Source organism: Epargyreus clarus, unplaced genomic scaffold (genome assembly GCF_041222505.1).
Source record: "Epargyreus clarus isolate Ecla_fem2 unplaced genomic scaffold, WU_Ecla_fem_2.2 ptg000034l, whole genome shotgun sequence".
Classification (NCBI taxonomy): Eukaryota; Metazoa; Arthropoda; class Insecta; order Lepidoptera; family Hesperiidae; genus Epargyreus; species Epargyreus clarus.
In genome coordinates, this window is record NW_027332239.1 from 1,519,362 (window position 1) to 1,533,861 (window position 14,500).

Below are 14,500 nucleotides of genomic sequence, written 5' to 3' on the forward strand. Positions count from 1 at the left end.
ATAAATTCACATATTGAGCCTTAACTAATTATTTCTTATTCGATTAGTTATTTTTATTGCTATGTTACAACTAATTTACAACGATTTATGAAAAATAATATCCTGTATATATACATGTAAAATGCCAGTTAGTCAAAAGTTAGTAAAGTCAAAAGTCAGTTGTTCTTATGACAGCTATAGCGATCTTTCTTGCTCTTAAACGACAGTCTAAACATCCGTATCTCATTAAAATTCTGAACATCAACACACCATTAATTTGATTAGCGTAATTCACTTCCTTGATGTCTTCCAAAAATATATTTTATTGCAAACAAGCTTGCGTCTCCCACTCAACGATGAAGAACTGACTCTGTATTTTTATGCTTACAAATAAATTTCAAATTAAAACACTTTAGTAACATCTAGTAGTTGTACGAGTAGTTTAAAATTAAGTTGCAACAAATCTTGAACCACGTACGAACTAACAAGACAAGTTATGGCTTAGTAGTGGACAATATGATAGATAGATAGATAGATTATTTATTTCAAGAACTTAAGCAACAACAACAAATTATAACACACAATAAACAATGAAATCCAAAAATACACATATGGAAACACAAACTTAATTATGAACTTATTGACTAAATTTTCTTAAGAAATAAAATTACACAACATAAAAAAAAAACTGAAAATAATAAAGTAAATTAAAAAATAAAAACAAACAAAATACATAATCGAGTGTTGCAGCTAAAGTCTGTGAAAAAGGTTCCGGAGCTCAGAAAAAAACCGAGATTGGATCTCGGCAACTGATTTTCAGCCCGGACCGTATGCGAACGTTGCTCGGAAGGCTGTGCAGTATACATCGTGCCAAGTGTTGTAAACGGGAGAAAAAAAGAAAAAAATCTTCTACCCTTTTTTTTATTAATTTTATATTAACCTCCTATAAAAATTGTGATGCTCAATAAGTGCCGTTTTGTGTTACAAAAGTGAACTAATATTAAGAAAATTACGATTACGTGTAAGAACGAGTATGTTAAACGAAAAGTTAGTATATCTGTTATCTACGTTCTATTAGAGTATTTAATTTAACCTTGTATTATATGTAGTTTAATTTTTAAGGTGCCGAAGCGTAAGGAAGGATGCTGGAACATGCTATGCGCGAATAATAAAGTATAACCTACAATTGAACAGATTACCGTCGGTTACCCAGCTGCTGGAAATCAGGAGTTTAGGAACAACGCCAACCACTCATTAGCAACACAGAATAGGTAAGTAGATCAACAGGTTAATTAATAATAATTAATAAATGTATTGCAAATTACTTTAACGAGATATATACCTTTATCTACCCTAAATATACGTAAAATTAATAGTATAATTAAATAACTACAGTTGTAATATAAATTGTAATGTATTAAGATCTACAAGTTATTTTAATTAAATTTCTTAAACCATAAAACCATAAACCATAAGATATTTTAAACGACGGCCGTAAAACTTCTTCCAAGAATTTAAGACTGATATTTAATAATAACAAATGGCACAAACAACCCAACTATCCCTCCAAAATACAAAATCGTGCTCACTAAAAACAGTGCAGAATATTATTGAATCAAACCAAAAAATGTGGTAAAAGCTTCTTTTGTAATTCGACTGCGCCGCTGCATCTATTTCTGCTTTATAATAGAAGTGCTACTTTCTTTCATGTTCCACTTAAATTTATGACACTTGTAATGCAAGCTGCACTTTGTGTACAGAAAAAGATAAACAACAACACAAAGTATCTGATGTTCCGACCATCAAACACAACCGAAATTAGATTATGAGATCTTGAACAGTTTTTATCAGAAGCATAATATCTTTTCGGCGAAGTCCTTTGATATGATAATATTCTTGACCCACAATTGATAAGTGCAGTTTTATTGCAAACGAGGACGCTATTAGATGGAGATTAGATTTTGAATGAGCTTATCTAGATGTAACAATTGAAGGTAAATAAAAAGTAACAATTTTTGAACAAAAACACCGCAATATCCTTATCAACGAGTTTACATTCTTAATCCGTTTTATGAGAGCAGACAATAACATAATAAAGGAAGAAAAATGGAGTAAGGTAAGGGTGGATTACATTTGGATGTTTTGAGGCTAGCTTGATACTTTTTATGGGTTAGTAAAGTAATCCAAATTAAATGAGATATGCAGATTAGTAACAGGCATACTTTTCTAACGTTTCGTTCAGAAAAGTTAATGTTAATGCAAACGATACACAGTTGGTCGGTGTTATAGTGTAAAAGCTTAAAGATTTCTACATACTAATATTAACTATCCTACACTTATTAAGTATAATATTGTACTAAAATGTTTTACTTCATTAATATCAAAAATTGCATAAGCATAATTGACTGAAAGAGGAAGTAATGTAAATTAGTCTATGCCACTGCCATAGTTAAGAGGAATCCGTTTGAGCTGCAGAGCATATCTAAGAATGAGATATAGGTACATACACTCGAAAAACATTACCCTCCGCAGGTGGGTAAAATATAAGTGTACAAGAGGAGCGTGTATTATTAATAGTAGCAATAACATAGAGTTCTTTATTATAGAAACAAATGAAAAGTTGCTAAGTACGCGATAAGTTTTGTCACGTGAGAGCCCATGTGATATCGATTATCAGGTTTCTGTACAAGTTCCCGTCATTGACAGTAAAGTTCGAAACAATATGTGAATAAGGAAAAACAGTAAATAAGTAACTAATGTAATAAATATTGAAATTTAATTAACGTTTGCGATCTACAACCGATTGTTGTCCTAGTACTACCCCATTCAGAATGAAAAAGGCCATTGTCCGCCACAATGGCCAATTGCGGGTTTTTAAACTTCATAGGTACACATTTGAAAACATTGTGAAAACTTTCAGCCATGTAGATCAAGAGGTTCCTTCACTGTAAAAACGTTTCATAAAAGGTAAATTTGTAAACATAATTTCGAAATATTCTTAATTATTAGGGATTTTAACTGCGCCTAGCGTGTTACGAAATGCACGTCCCTGGCTATGTCTTAGTGGAATGGGACTTAGCAAGAAGAACTCGACAATTAATTCCTTGAACACATTCCTGTTTGAATTATATTTTATTCAAAGAATTTAACCAGTTATTAGTATTAACTTTGCAATTTACTACGCTTGTAAAATAAATGTCAACATCCACCAATGTAGACACAAATGCAATGCCCGTTCCACGATTTGTTGTACGATACTAAAATCCTTTGTCTTTTCAAGAGATAGGTGATGTTTTACGATGCTTTCATAATTAGCAAGGAGTGTAATAACTATTCACAATATTTCACTATCCAAGTAATCCTTTGTGACAAATGTTAAACAGGTATCCAACCCGACTTATCTTAAAAGGTATATCTGTAACTAGTGACACAAAGATCCCACCTGATCCTACCTTAGGTTGTTTAGGCGTTGCCGAAGACTAATTTGGAACACTACATACTTATTAATAATAATAGTACAAGTGTACTATCATTGTTAATGTTCTGACATACAATCTATAACATATGAACTGAAATTAAATATACATAGGTGTAGCGATAGTGCTAGCGAGTTCAAGTATGGAGAGTTCTGCCACCAGTGTCACAATGTTTAGAGTTTCTTAAGTAATAAACAATGTAAGTGATGAGATTTTTCAAGCATTACTTGATTCAATCTTCAAGGCTAGTATAATTGATCTAATAAAAAAGTGGCTCTTATCGCATAAATTTCACAATTGAATGTAAATAAATCTACTTATCCAATGGTAATAATAATTAAACCACATATTACAGTTTTCAAGGCAAAAACAACATTTAATTGCCCCATTAAAATACAATGAAGCATCCACTCCTATCAATGGCTAAACGACAAAAAACAACACGAGATCATTTCATATGCATACAAAACATATTTAATCAATAAAATGCTAATGGCCTCTAAAAGTCTTCCATTGTGTTTTGTATAAAATAACAAAGTGTATTTACCTAATTAAAACTTATAGTAAAATAAGTATTAAAACAGGTGTAATTCTACATATCAGTGAACAAAATATTTATTTTGAAAGTGCAGGTAAACTAGATTTCCAGAGCAATGGTTAGCGTCCTCAAAATCGCACGGGGTTTGCTTTACCGATAAGCCACGATAAAGGGGCAACACTCCCCTCTTCAATGTTCACGTATGAATCATCGGTTATGCGCCGGCATCGCTGCGTAGCCGTATTGCCGTAAACTCTTGCAACCATACTCGACCCACGCGTCAAATCGTGCGCACGTACACATTTAATAATAGCGGTCCTAAAACGTACCTTGTGAGACTCCCAAACTGTTTCCTATAATGACTTAACGTCTTCGTCGTGAGTGCCAGTGATAAGAGTTCGTTGTGCTATATTAAGATCGTTTGATGTTTTGTGAACATACAGTGTTGTGATAGTTTTAAAAAAATGTTTCCGAGAATTCAAGGATTGGTAAGTTTCGAAAGATTTTGATTATGTTAATGTTTTGTGGCCATGTGAGACTGGAAAGTGTGCTCCGTCTGCGTTTAAATGTTATTTTGGGCACTACTTTAATCGTATTGCAGTAACCGCCTTAATTTAAAAAGAGATACTTAATTTAGATTAGGTTAATGTATCCGTAAGCTATTCTGGCTGTATTTGCTTCTAAAACATAACTTTAATTTACTAAACCTATTTCAATAATGACTGTGACTTAATTATTAGTGAACAGTTAATACTACTTTTTACAAAGTTTTTAAGGTTAATCTACAAAGTGATTAGCACAATAATCCAGTTTCCAAATTTATTAATAATCATTGTTAGTTTACATAAACTTAATAAATTGTTTAATTAGATTTAAATAATTTTATAAAGAAATGTTCCTGAATATTCAGAGCATACAGCAATTTGCTAAACAATAATAATATATTAGCACTGTTGTCTCTAACCTACATAGTCAGGATAGACTCTAAAAACGATTAACCTAATTTCGTGGCTAATCGATCATACATTGTAATTGATTAAAGAAAATTACGTTTATATTATGGTCACGTTCTATGCACTCGATTTCAACTCTCTAGAACGTGCGTTCTGCATGCTGGTCAAGTCTCCATCGGACGATGGCATTGGACATAGCTCCCTAAAGACTTAATGGCATTTCTTATGCCCATAGGAATTCACCTCGAAATTGCACGTCGACTAGAATAATGATGGAACAGGTTTCATTAGAGGCTACGTAAAATTCTTGAGCAATAGATTTATCGAGGCTTAGACTTTTAATGACGTTGGAAGTTACCTTATTAACAGAAGAAAACTTGCATAACTCGTTTATTATTGCTCTTGCGAACGAGGAAGCATTGCGATATCATCACATTAGAGGCTACATGTGAGACAGATTGCTCTGTTACACTGACATGAATAAGAGTTGTTCGAAACGTTTACAAATTTCTAGGAACACTATTCATACGGCTACACAAAACCGTTCACTGACTCACTGTCGTATTACTGTTACCTGTTAGAATTTTAGCATAGGTGTTGATTTTGTTACGGGAAAACGTTCGCCATTTTAACTCGAAATGCTTAAAAATGAACCAAATGCATTATAATTAATTCATCACTTTAATTTTAATAAATGTTATATGATTTTAATATCCATAAATTCCAAGGTATTCGAAAGATACCATAAAAGGATAAATTGTATTGGTACTTTTGAAGATTACGACAAATTACGGTTGAATTACGATTGGTCAGTCTCTCTGTAACTGATTGTGCTAATTATCACAAATGTTGTAAGTTTAGACACTATTATCAGTAATTGTATTCGCTGTCATTTCACAATCATTTATTCATTATTTAATTATCAAACTCTACAATTATCATTTAGTTTCCTTTCTGGATCCTTGACTGTTTTGCTTCCTTTTTCATACCTTATCTGTTTCAATCACTCACTACAAAAATATTTAATATCTTCTTATATAAATGAAATGGTTTCTGTTTCTTAATTTCCACGTACATTTTCGGCTTTTGAACCATATGTTTTTAAAAAATCGGATGAAATTTAAATTTGCAGAAATTTTATTGCTCATTATCGCCCATGCGTGTGATGCACGGAAACTGATGACTGATAAATCCGGTTTACTTAATACATTAAAATTAATTTTAAACGTGGTAAAACTCGTAATGATTTAACAGCGGCGCTACAATTGCCAGTCATATTCGTATGTCTGCCTAAAAATAACAGGTTTTTACTGTTAGCTGTGTTTGGTATCCATATCTCAAAATATAATTATTAATAATTACTAAATCCAAATAGCATTTCATCGTAAATTAGGGTTAGTTTTAGTTTGAGTCTTTAGCGATAATTAGGATTGATGTAAACCTCAATGAAGGATCTAAGTACATAATCTTATAATCTGTTCTAATTGTTATAAATTTTTCCTACAAATTAGTAAATTTACTAATACGAGATTAGTAACATTACCTTCCTGTAATTATCTTAAATTGGCTTGTATATGGTCGTCATGTTTATTCGAGTGTGCATTGTGTGCTAAAAATATTTATCAATATCTGATTTTGGATAAAAATATTCAATATTGCTTTTAAGAGTTCTACCAACCATTCGTTGCTATTCGGTGAATTTGTCAAACTATTGTTCAGACGAAATCCAAACAAATATCCTATTGCTACAAACATCTGTTTTATTGTTGTTATGTCTGTCTGACTTCAGCTTTGTTTAAAGCAACAATTATAAATGTTATGACTCCATGTCAACATCATTTTAAAATGAAGGTTAAAATTTATTGTGCCTAATTGTTCTGTTTATATTACTTTTAGTGGTATCGTTTTCAACGTTATTTATTTATAAAAACTATTTGTATACTTGTACACCTCAACTGTTTTCTCAATTCTACTTATTAAGACTCGAACGATCTCTTATTTTATACCTTCATCTATATCATAAGCAAGTCATATACAATTTTCTTTATTATTTATCTAGTTTTTTCAACTTGTGTCTTTCAGTACAATGGAAAGTTACTTACTATCACACGCTTGGGACCTTGTAGGAGAGTCCAGTTTAGTCCTCAAATACGGCTTCTGTATCCCGCGTTTCTCATATTACAGACACTGTACGGCCACAGTTATACTGGCGCCAGCTCGTTCCTGTTTCTCCAACATTTCTATTGTACTTTTGATTTTCACAGTTATGCCTACTACAGATTGGCACTACATGATGTTCTACGTGAAAGATTAGATTCATCAGAAAAATGACGTAAACAGTTTATTAGTACACAAATTACTGCAAACTCTACAAGCGTTACTTTTGACTACAAGCGGTTACAAAATTACCAAGTAACATGTATTGTCATCATGTCAAGCGTGGATATTAGGAAAATGACCATGAAAAGTAGCTATTTGAGCGGCTTGAGCAATACTCGTTAGAGTGCAGCTGACATTGAATATAAGTAGATATGTTTACAGATACGTTATACAGAACGTATTTATATTTCCTTTTTTTATATTAAAAATACTAAACAGATTCACATGAAATTAAATGGTCGCTACCGTTAATGGCCATTTGTGATATCGGAATAGTTTTAAGATCATTTGAAATATTGTTATTGAATGTAGATTTTCCAATTTTTCAAGAGTCTTAATATTATAGAACACTATCAGTATTTTTTTCTCTTATTATTATTCGTAGTATACTTAAAACTAGATACTAGAATTTAGGTATACGTTATAGATTATGCTTTGAGGAAAACAACTATGCAATGAGCGTTATGTGGCAAAATAACATTATTAATAAATAAGTATAGTTTTAGGAGTTAATAGATAGAGACATAGGCCAAAGTAAGTAATTAGCACCAAGTTGACTGACTTTACTATTTGGGTGACACCAAAAACTGCCTTAATCCTATACTACCTTTATCTTTAAGCCTCAATACGTGTACTCTATTACCAACCCAATCATACCATTATAGTGTACCCTGACATCATTTATAAATAACTTCTTTTTCTTCATATTCCGAGGCAAATTTCAAAGAACAAGCAATTCCGGAAACTCGTGTATATATCGTTTTTATAGCTCCTAATTAGCTTTGAAGATAGCGATTAAACACGTAACAAGTTATTAACAAAGATCATCACTATGTTGTTTGTGTAAAACGTAGTAGAATATAAACAGAATTCTGCACAAAAATGTGATATAAAACTCGTAAAACTAATATTTTTATGAAACGTTATGATACAACAACTACATATAACATAACTTAGTTAGTTTAAAACTTAAGTAAGTTGGATAGATGATAGTAATATGGTTTGAAGGTGGTAGAACCTTTTGCGGTTCGACTCCAGCGGCACCACCGCCACACCTATTTCTACCTAATAACAGCAGTGTTAGGCGCTGCTGTGTTCCGGTTTGAAGGGTGTGGTAATGGAGACAGACTTTTTCAAGGCGTTCCAGCTTAGTCCTCAGTGGTAGCGGCGCATCTGTGACCGACCTCAGGTAGGAATATCTAATCCTATCTGGGGACTGCATGCTCGTCTGCTACTCTTATATGATAAAAAAAAAATTGTAAACGTCATAATTATGTTACGGTTGCGTTATTTAAGACGTTGTTTCTCGTTAGATTCTTGAGTAAAATAAAGTCAGTTCCGTATAATTAAAATCGCTTCCATTAACTGGAATGTCATGAAGCTCTAAATTGGTTCTTTTATAACATATTTTTTATTTTTATTGAGAATGAATTAGTCACATTGGTTTATCTATATCACAAATACTATTATTAGTTTGTGGTATGAATTACGGCCGCCCTCGGTAGAGTCCGAGATAGAAATCCCTGAAACACATATTTAATCCCCTAATGCATATTATTATGCCAATAAAAATATTTTTTAAGAATAAGAAAATAAAATCTCGGTATTCTTGTTACGATAACTTTATTTGTAATAATGTCATTATTGTGGTCTAAGTAGGAACTTTTAAGAAATAGTCGCCGTTTTTGTTTTTATAACAATTACGTAGTTATTTAATTATTCATTATGAAATGAAACTTAAAACTTGATGTTATTAACGACAAACCTGATGACATTCTCCAACCCTCAGTGTTGACGAAAAGAGAAACTGTTAATAACTAAACTGATGCTACACGTGATAACTAATTGCGCAATTAAAAAAACTATCTAAAATTGCTTCCACAATATAACTATTGCGCATTTAAATAGAAATAAGTTTCTTAAATTCATATTTCTTTAAATAAGTATGAAATTAATGCGTTCTGTTTACATTCATACAATTTTAGCGTAAAATTACTTGGAATGTAATCAACATTTATTGTTCGAACATGATTAATCGATGTTTACAATACGTGATACACGAGTAACATGTTTTATATAAGATTAGAGTGGAAAACAAGCGTGCAGTCTACCTACTGAAGGTGGTAGAACCCTATGTGGTTCGACTCCGGCGGCACCACCGCCGCACCTATCGCTGCTTATAACAGCAGTGTTAGGCGCTGCTGTGTTCTGTTTTGAAGGGTGTGGTGAGAGTGAAATACTTTTCCGAGGCAGCTTAGTCAGACTCAGGTAGGAATATCTAATCCTATCTGGGGTTGATTACAGATGTCCATAGGCGGTAGTAGCCACTTACCATCAGGTGGACTGCATGCTCGTCTGCTACTCCTGTATTATAAAAAAACCGTAATGTGTAGTAAATTTTCACTACCATCGGTGGAAACAGATGTGATCGCCGTCAGTAGAACGGGAGGTTCTGTCTGATGCCAATCACAGCCACTCTAGAGAACTGAGTCTAAGACATAAGTCAAAATATTGATTTTATAAAATTAATTAAGGCTAAATTGAAATAGAGTCTTACGTGAAGTAGGGAACAGATAAAGACTAAATAGGAACGCCTTCTGAAAGTGTATTTCCCGTACCACACGTTTCAACCCAGAACAATGCAACGCTTAATACTGCTGTAGTAAGGTAAAAGTGATAAGTTTTTGCTTTTCCGAAGCGTTCTATATAGAATTATATCAGATTTCCCCGAATCGCCATAGAGCTAACATACCACAGGATGAGTGAAACCACTTCCTCACGCCTTATAAATATTTTCACACACTTTTATCGGATGTACGGTGTACGTTACTTCCGTTAAGGTAACGTATTGTCATTCCGAACCAAATGTTTGCCGCCCCTGGCATTTGTTTACGATGAAGGCGTAAACAGCAGGGATTGACAACATTTTTATGTCATAATACATTAAATATGTGCTAATAACATAAAAAGAAAAGAAAAATATACAGAAAAACAATAAAAACTTGTTCGATTTTACATAATACATTTTAATGAGTAATTGTAATGTAAAATTGAGTATGCATTAATGAGTAAATGTTTTATGTTATATGTATTAAGCGTAAGTGAAATAATATTTGCTAAAGGTAAACAACACGAGGTTATCGACATCAGGGGTTAACAACATTTGGATTAAGTAAAGATGTGCCGATACGTGAAAATAGTGCAATAACGAACTAGAAAGTCGACGCGTGTGCTGTTAACACACGAGTTACGTATGAGAGATATTAAGAAATAATTTGGCCTTAAAATGCCGATTACACACAAATCGACTCATGCGCATTGTTTGCGACACTTGACACTTATAAATGACATAATTATCAACATATTTATGCTTAATATTCAAAATTGATTATTTCACACATTAAAATATCAAAGAAAAATAATCATTCAATGTTTAATAGTGTCAAAATGTCTTAATATTTTTTAACAATAGCATAAAAAGTTATAACTGTATTTTCCATAATTATTTACTTGTTGTAATCACTAAATGGGATATTTTTGCAAAAGTGTTGTGCGCTTTACATTGCTCATTAATAGTAAAATTTTTGACACCCAGGCCTTGCTTCATAAAAAACATTATTAATCGTTACTAACTGTTTTCTTACCCATTTCCATTATTTTTCGGATTTTTTATTATAAATCTCCCTAACAAATGTGAACAATGACATGCTTGATAATATTAAAATTCATCCAAGATCAATTTGACCGTATTCGTGCCTTATTTTTTTATAACTAAATTTTCACCTTGACCATTGAAGGCTCGCAAAAACCTTCAATCTTTGAAAAAAACAAGGAAGGTGATACTGATAGCGACATTTTAATTTAACGCTTCTTTCAAATAATTATCTGATAATGTGATCTATGCGAAAACCAGTTTTGTTAATTAACTTTCGTGGTGACCTTTCTCAAGGTACCTAATGATAACACTATGATATTTTTTTATGCATTCTGTTCCTATCTACAAATGCTTTTCATTGAGTTTTATTCTGTAAAATATTGTCACAAAGTCAAATTCTAAACCTTACAATCTTAATTATTTTGAGTCGAGTGATTTTTGTTTCAAAAATAATGAAACTTCATGTTCGAAACGCTACTCAAATCAGATTTTTACAGAATCTGAATTCGAAATTAAAACCCTTAAGTATACAAAGATGCTTTAAAAGGAAATATTAAAAGTATATCCATGGTCCCGTTAAAATAATATATAAGACTGGTACATGCGAAGCCCAAAGAGTAGGAACGCTATCCATCAAGTTAAATAGTTATGGCAACTTCACAAAACAAATATGACAATCCGGATACTTAATATATCGTAATGAAAAAATTCTAACATCTTCACAAAATAAATACCGTAATTCGGTTAAAAATTAAAATACATACATACATAATCTCTCCAAATGACACAATTAAAGCATTTTCTCAAATTTCGAGTACACTTACTCGAAATTTGAGATTTTATTTATCTGATGACTACTCTTAATCATCAGATAAATAAAATCTGGTACGTCGAGCTCATCTTGTTATTCTTGAAATAACTAAAGTAGATACGACTTGTCCAAATAAGCAGTGTTGATTTTTAAACCAACTCGACACATTATTTACTCAAACATATGATGCATATTTCACGAGAGCCAAGGGCACACCTTGACATCTCGGCAATGTGACATTATGAGCCTTACGACCTCCTCTTTTAACTTTACTTGGGATTGGTAGTAAAGTTCTTCGTAGATTGAGTGACGTGTCTCTTATACATCTATGGCTTATAGCAAGGATCGTCATAGACCATTTGGGCTTTTGTGCGTTCGACGCTGTTTGAGAAAGAAATTGGAATTTAGAATACGATAACAATATGTTAAAGTTGTAAGTTAACATCATGTTAATTTATCTACAACTTTTAAAATATATTGTGTGTGTTAATATCTAATTATTTAAAGATAACTATTTTATGTAGTTATTTAAATAATCTACGTATAAAATTCTCGTGACACAATGTAAGCTACCGTACTCCTCCGAAACGGCTTTACCGATTTTCACCAAAGTTTATATGCATATTCAGTAGGTCTGAGAATCGGCTACTATCTATTTTTTTATACCATATTTTTTTTCAAGTGATAAAGGTTGTTCACCATTAACATTTTTTTATTTATATGGCAACACAACATTTGCCGAGTCAGCTAGTACCTAATCTATAAAATTTACTCGACGACTATTTATTTAAATAGTATTTTAGACCTTTACAGATCTTCGTGTTATAGATTTATATGGTGCACACTCTACAATAACCTAAAATCAATACTTTACCCAATGAAATATGGAATCTCAATCGACAAAGATAACAATGAACCACTCAACCGGACCTATCCGATTACACATAATCTGAAGGGTCCTTAGCCCTTAGCAACCACCTGCGAGGTCCCACAGGATGTTGTAATTATCCCACTTGGTCGCGTCCGCTCTACATATGGGCAGATACTGCACACAAAACGACAAAAACTTGTGAAGAGTTATTCAAAGCTACGATAACTTGGCATGACGCTTAGCTTTTAATTTTTTGTCCGCTTGTAAAGCCGGGTTATAGTGTGATACGGATTTATGTGTTTAATTATTTTTTAAATAATTAGTATTTATTCTCTAAAGAATACGAATAGGGTTACGGAAAACTTACAAAGTGAAAATTTTATTTTACTTAAATAACGCACACATGCGCAATTAGTCACTCGTAAATATACCCGTAAATAACTCTAAGAGTAATTATTTTACATGATAAATATTATTGTTCTTATAAAGTTTTCACACTTTACTGCTAATGTCCAAATAAAGTACATAAATATCAATACTTGTTTTAAATATTCTTTGTTAAATAATAACATTACAATAATATTAACCCATAGCCACTTCTGTGTTCTTTTTAAAATGCTCGAGTAAAAAGTAATTTTAGATTTTAACTACATTTTGTTGTTTACATAAATGAAATTTACTATATTAAATCTCTATAGTGCATTGTCCGAAGCATAATTGTATATAAATTCCATTATATATTTATATTCTATTCGTAGATAGTAAAATATCGCTTTGTCCACTCCCGAGTAAATTATGTGTTAATTTGAACAGACCTTTAGCCATACGGATGCATAATTGCAAACATACAAAAGAACAAAAACCCGCACAATGCAGTCATAAGGCTTGAACGATATGGGCGCGATGTGGTTAGTTAGCTTTACGTTCGCCATATGGGTTTTTATTACTGTTATTTTGTTATTGTTGAAATTCCTTACTTTAAAAGGATTATGGGAATAAGTAGCACTTAAAATAAAAAAGTGCAAGTTACTTATCATTTACTTCATTCATCGTACCTAGTTTATATTGTTGTTTAAGATATTAATTTTTTATTTTTATATAAAAAAATTAGATATTTTCGAATTAATTTGTAGTCTAGGCAACCACAATATATGATATATTACTTAATTTGCATCAAAAATACCGTTATAACGATCCAACTGTTTTCAAGGTTAGCTCGCAGACAGACAAATATACAGATAGATATAGAAATAAATATATAAATAAAATAACGGGTTTTTATGTTTTGCCATTTTGCAACTAAATAATAAGACATTTATAAATTGGTTTTGTTTTAATCATTCTTAATAACAATTTAATTTATTTATAGAGACATATTTTTATTTCGGTACTTCCCGATGCTAGGAACACGATGTGAAGTAATCTTATAGAACCTTAAAAAACGTCTTATATTTTGTATTAGGCGGAAGGCATAATAATGAACCCAAATACACAATTCAAACTAAAATATAGTATCTTCTCTATTTGTAAGTATATTGATTAAAACAATAAAATAAGTAATAGGTTAGACGGTGACTTGTTGAATTTTAATTATATTGATTTAAATATTGTGTTCGGTGGGTATATATTCTTATCTCCACACTTTGCATAATTCAAAGATTAATGTATTCTTGTGAGTTTCCATTACGCGAAAATATGCAAAATATCACCTGCATCGAATTTGCAAGATTGACCTAAACATTTAAATGCAAACTGATAGCTTTGCATGCAATCTAAGTCTGGGCTAATTGACTAATTTGGTTATTACTATTTAAAGAAGTGACTGACTTGTATATTGA

At 31.7% G+C, this 14,500-nt stretch overlaps 3 protein-coding genes across 14 annotated transcripts in view; 2 read left to right on the plus strand and 1 right to left on the minus strand.

Moving 5' to 3' along the window:
• Positions 1-14,500, minus strand: part of LOC140756121 (adenylate cyclase type 2) — a 161,146-nt gene that overhangs the window by 37,550 nt on the left and 109,096 nt on the right. The window lies entirely within an intron of this gene.
• The window catches only part of LOC140756122 (uncharacterized), a 163,286-nt gene that overhangs the window by 28,445 nt on the left and 120,341 nt on the right, over positions 1-14,500 (plus strand). The gene's annotated exons all lie outside the window — the stretch shown is intronic.
• Positions 4,245-14,500, plus strand: part of LOC140756124 (uncharacterized) — a 50,111-nt gene continuing 39,855 nt past the window's right edge. Inside the window, exon 1 of the mRNA XM_073091561.1 lies at positions 4,245-4,481. Coding sequence (XP_072947662.1) covers positions 4,458-4,481 — 24 coding nt within the window. The 5' untranslated portion in view covers positions 4,245-4,457. The remainder of the gene's footprint in view (positions 4,482-14,500) is intronic.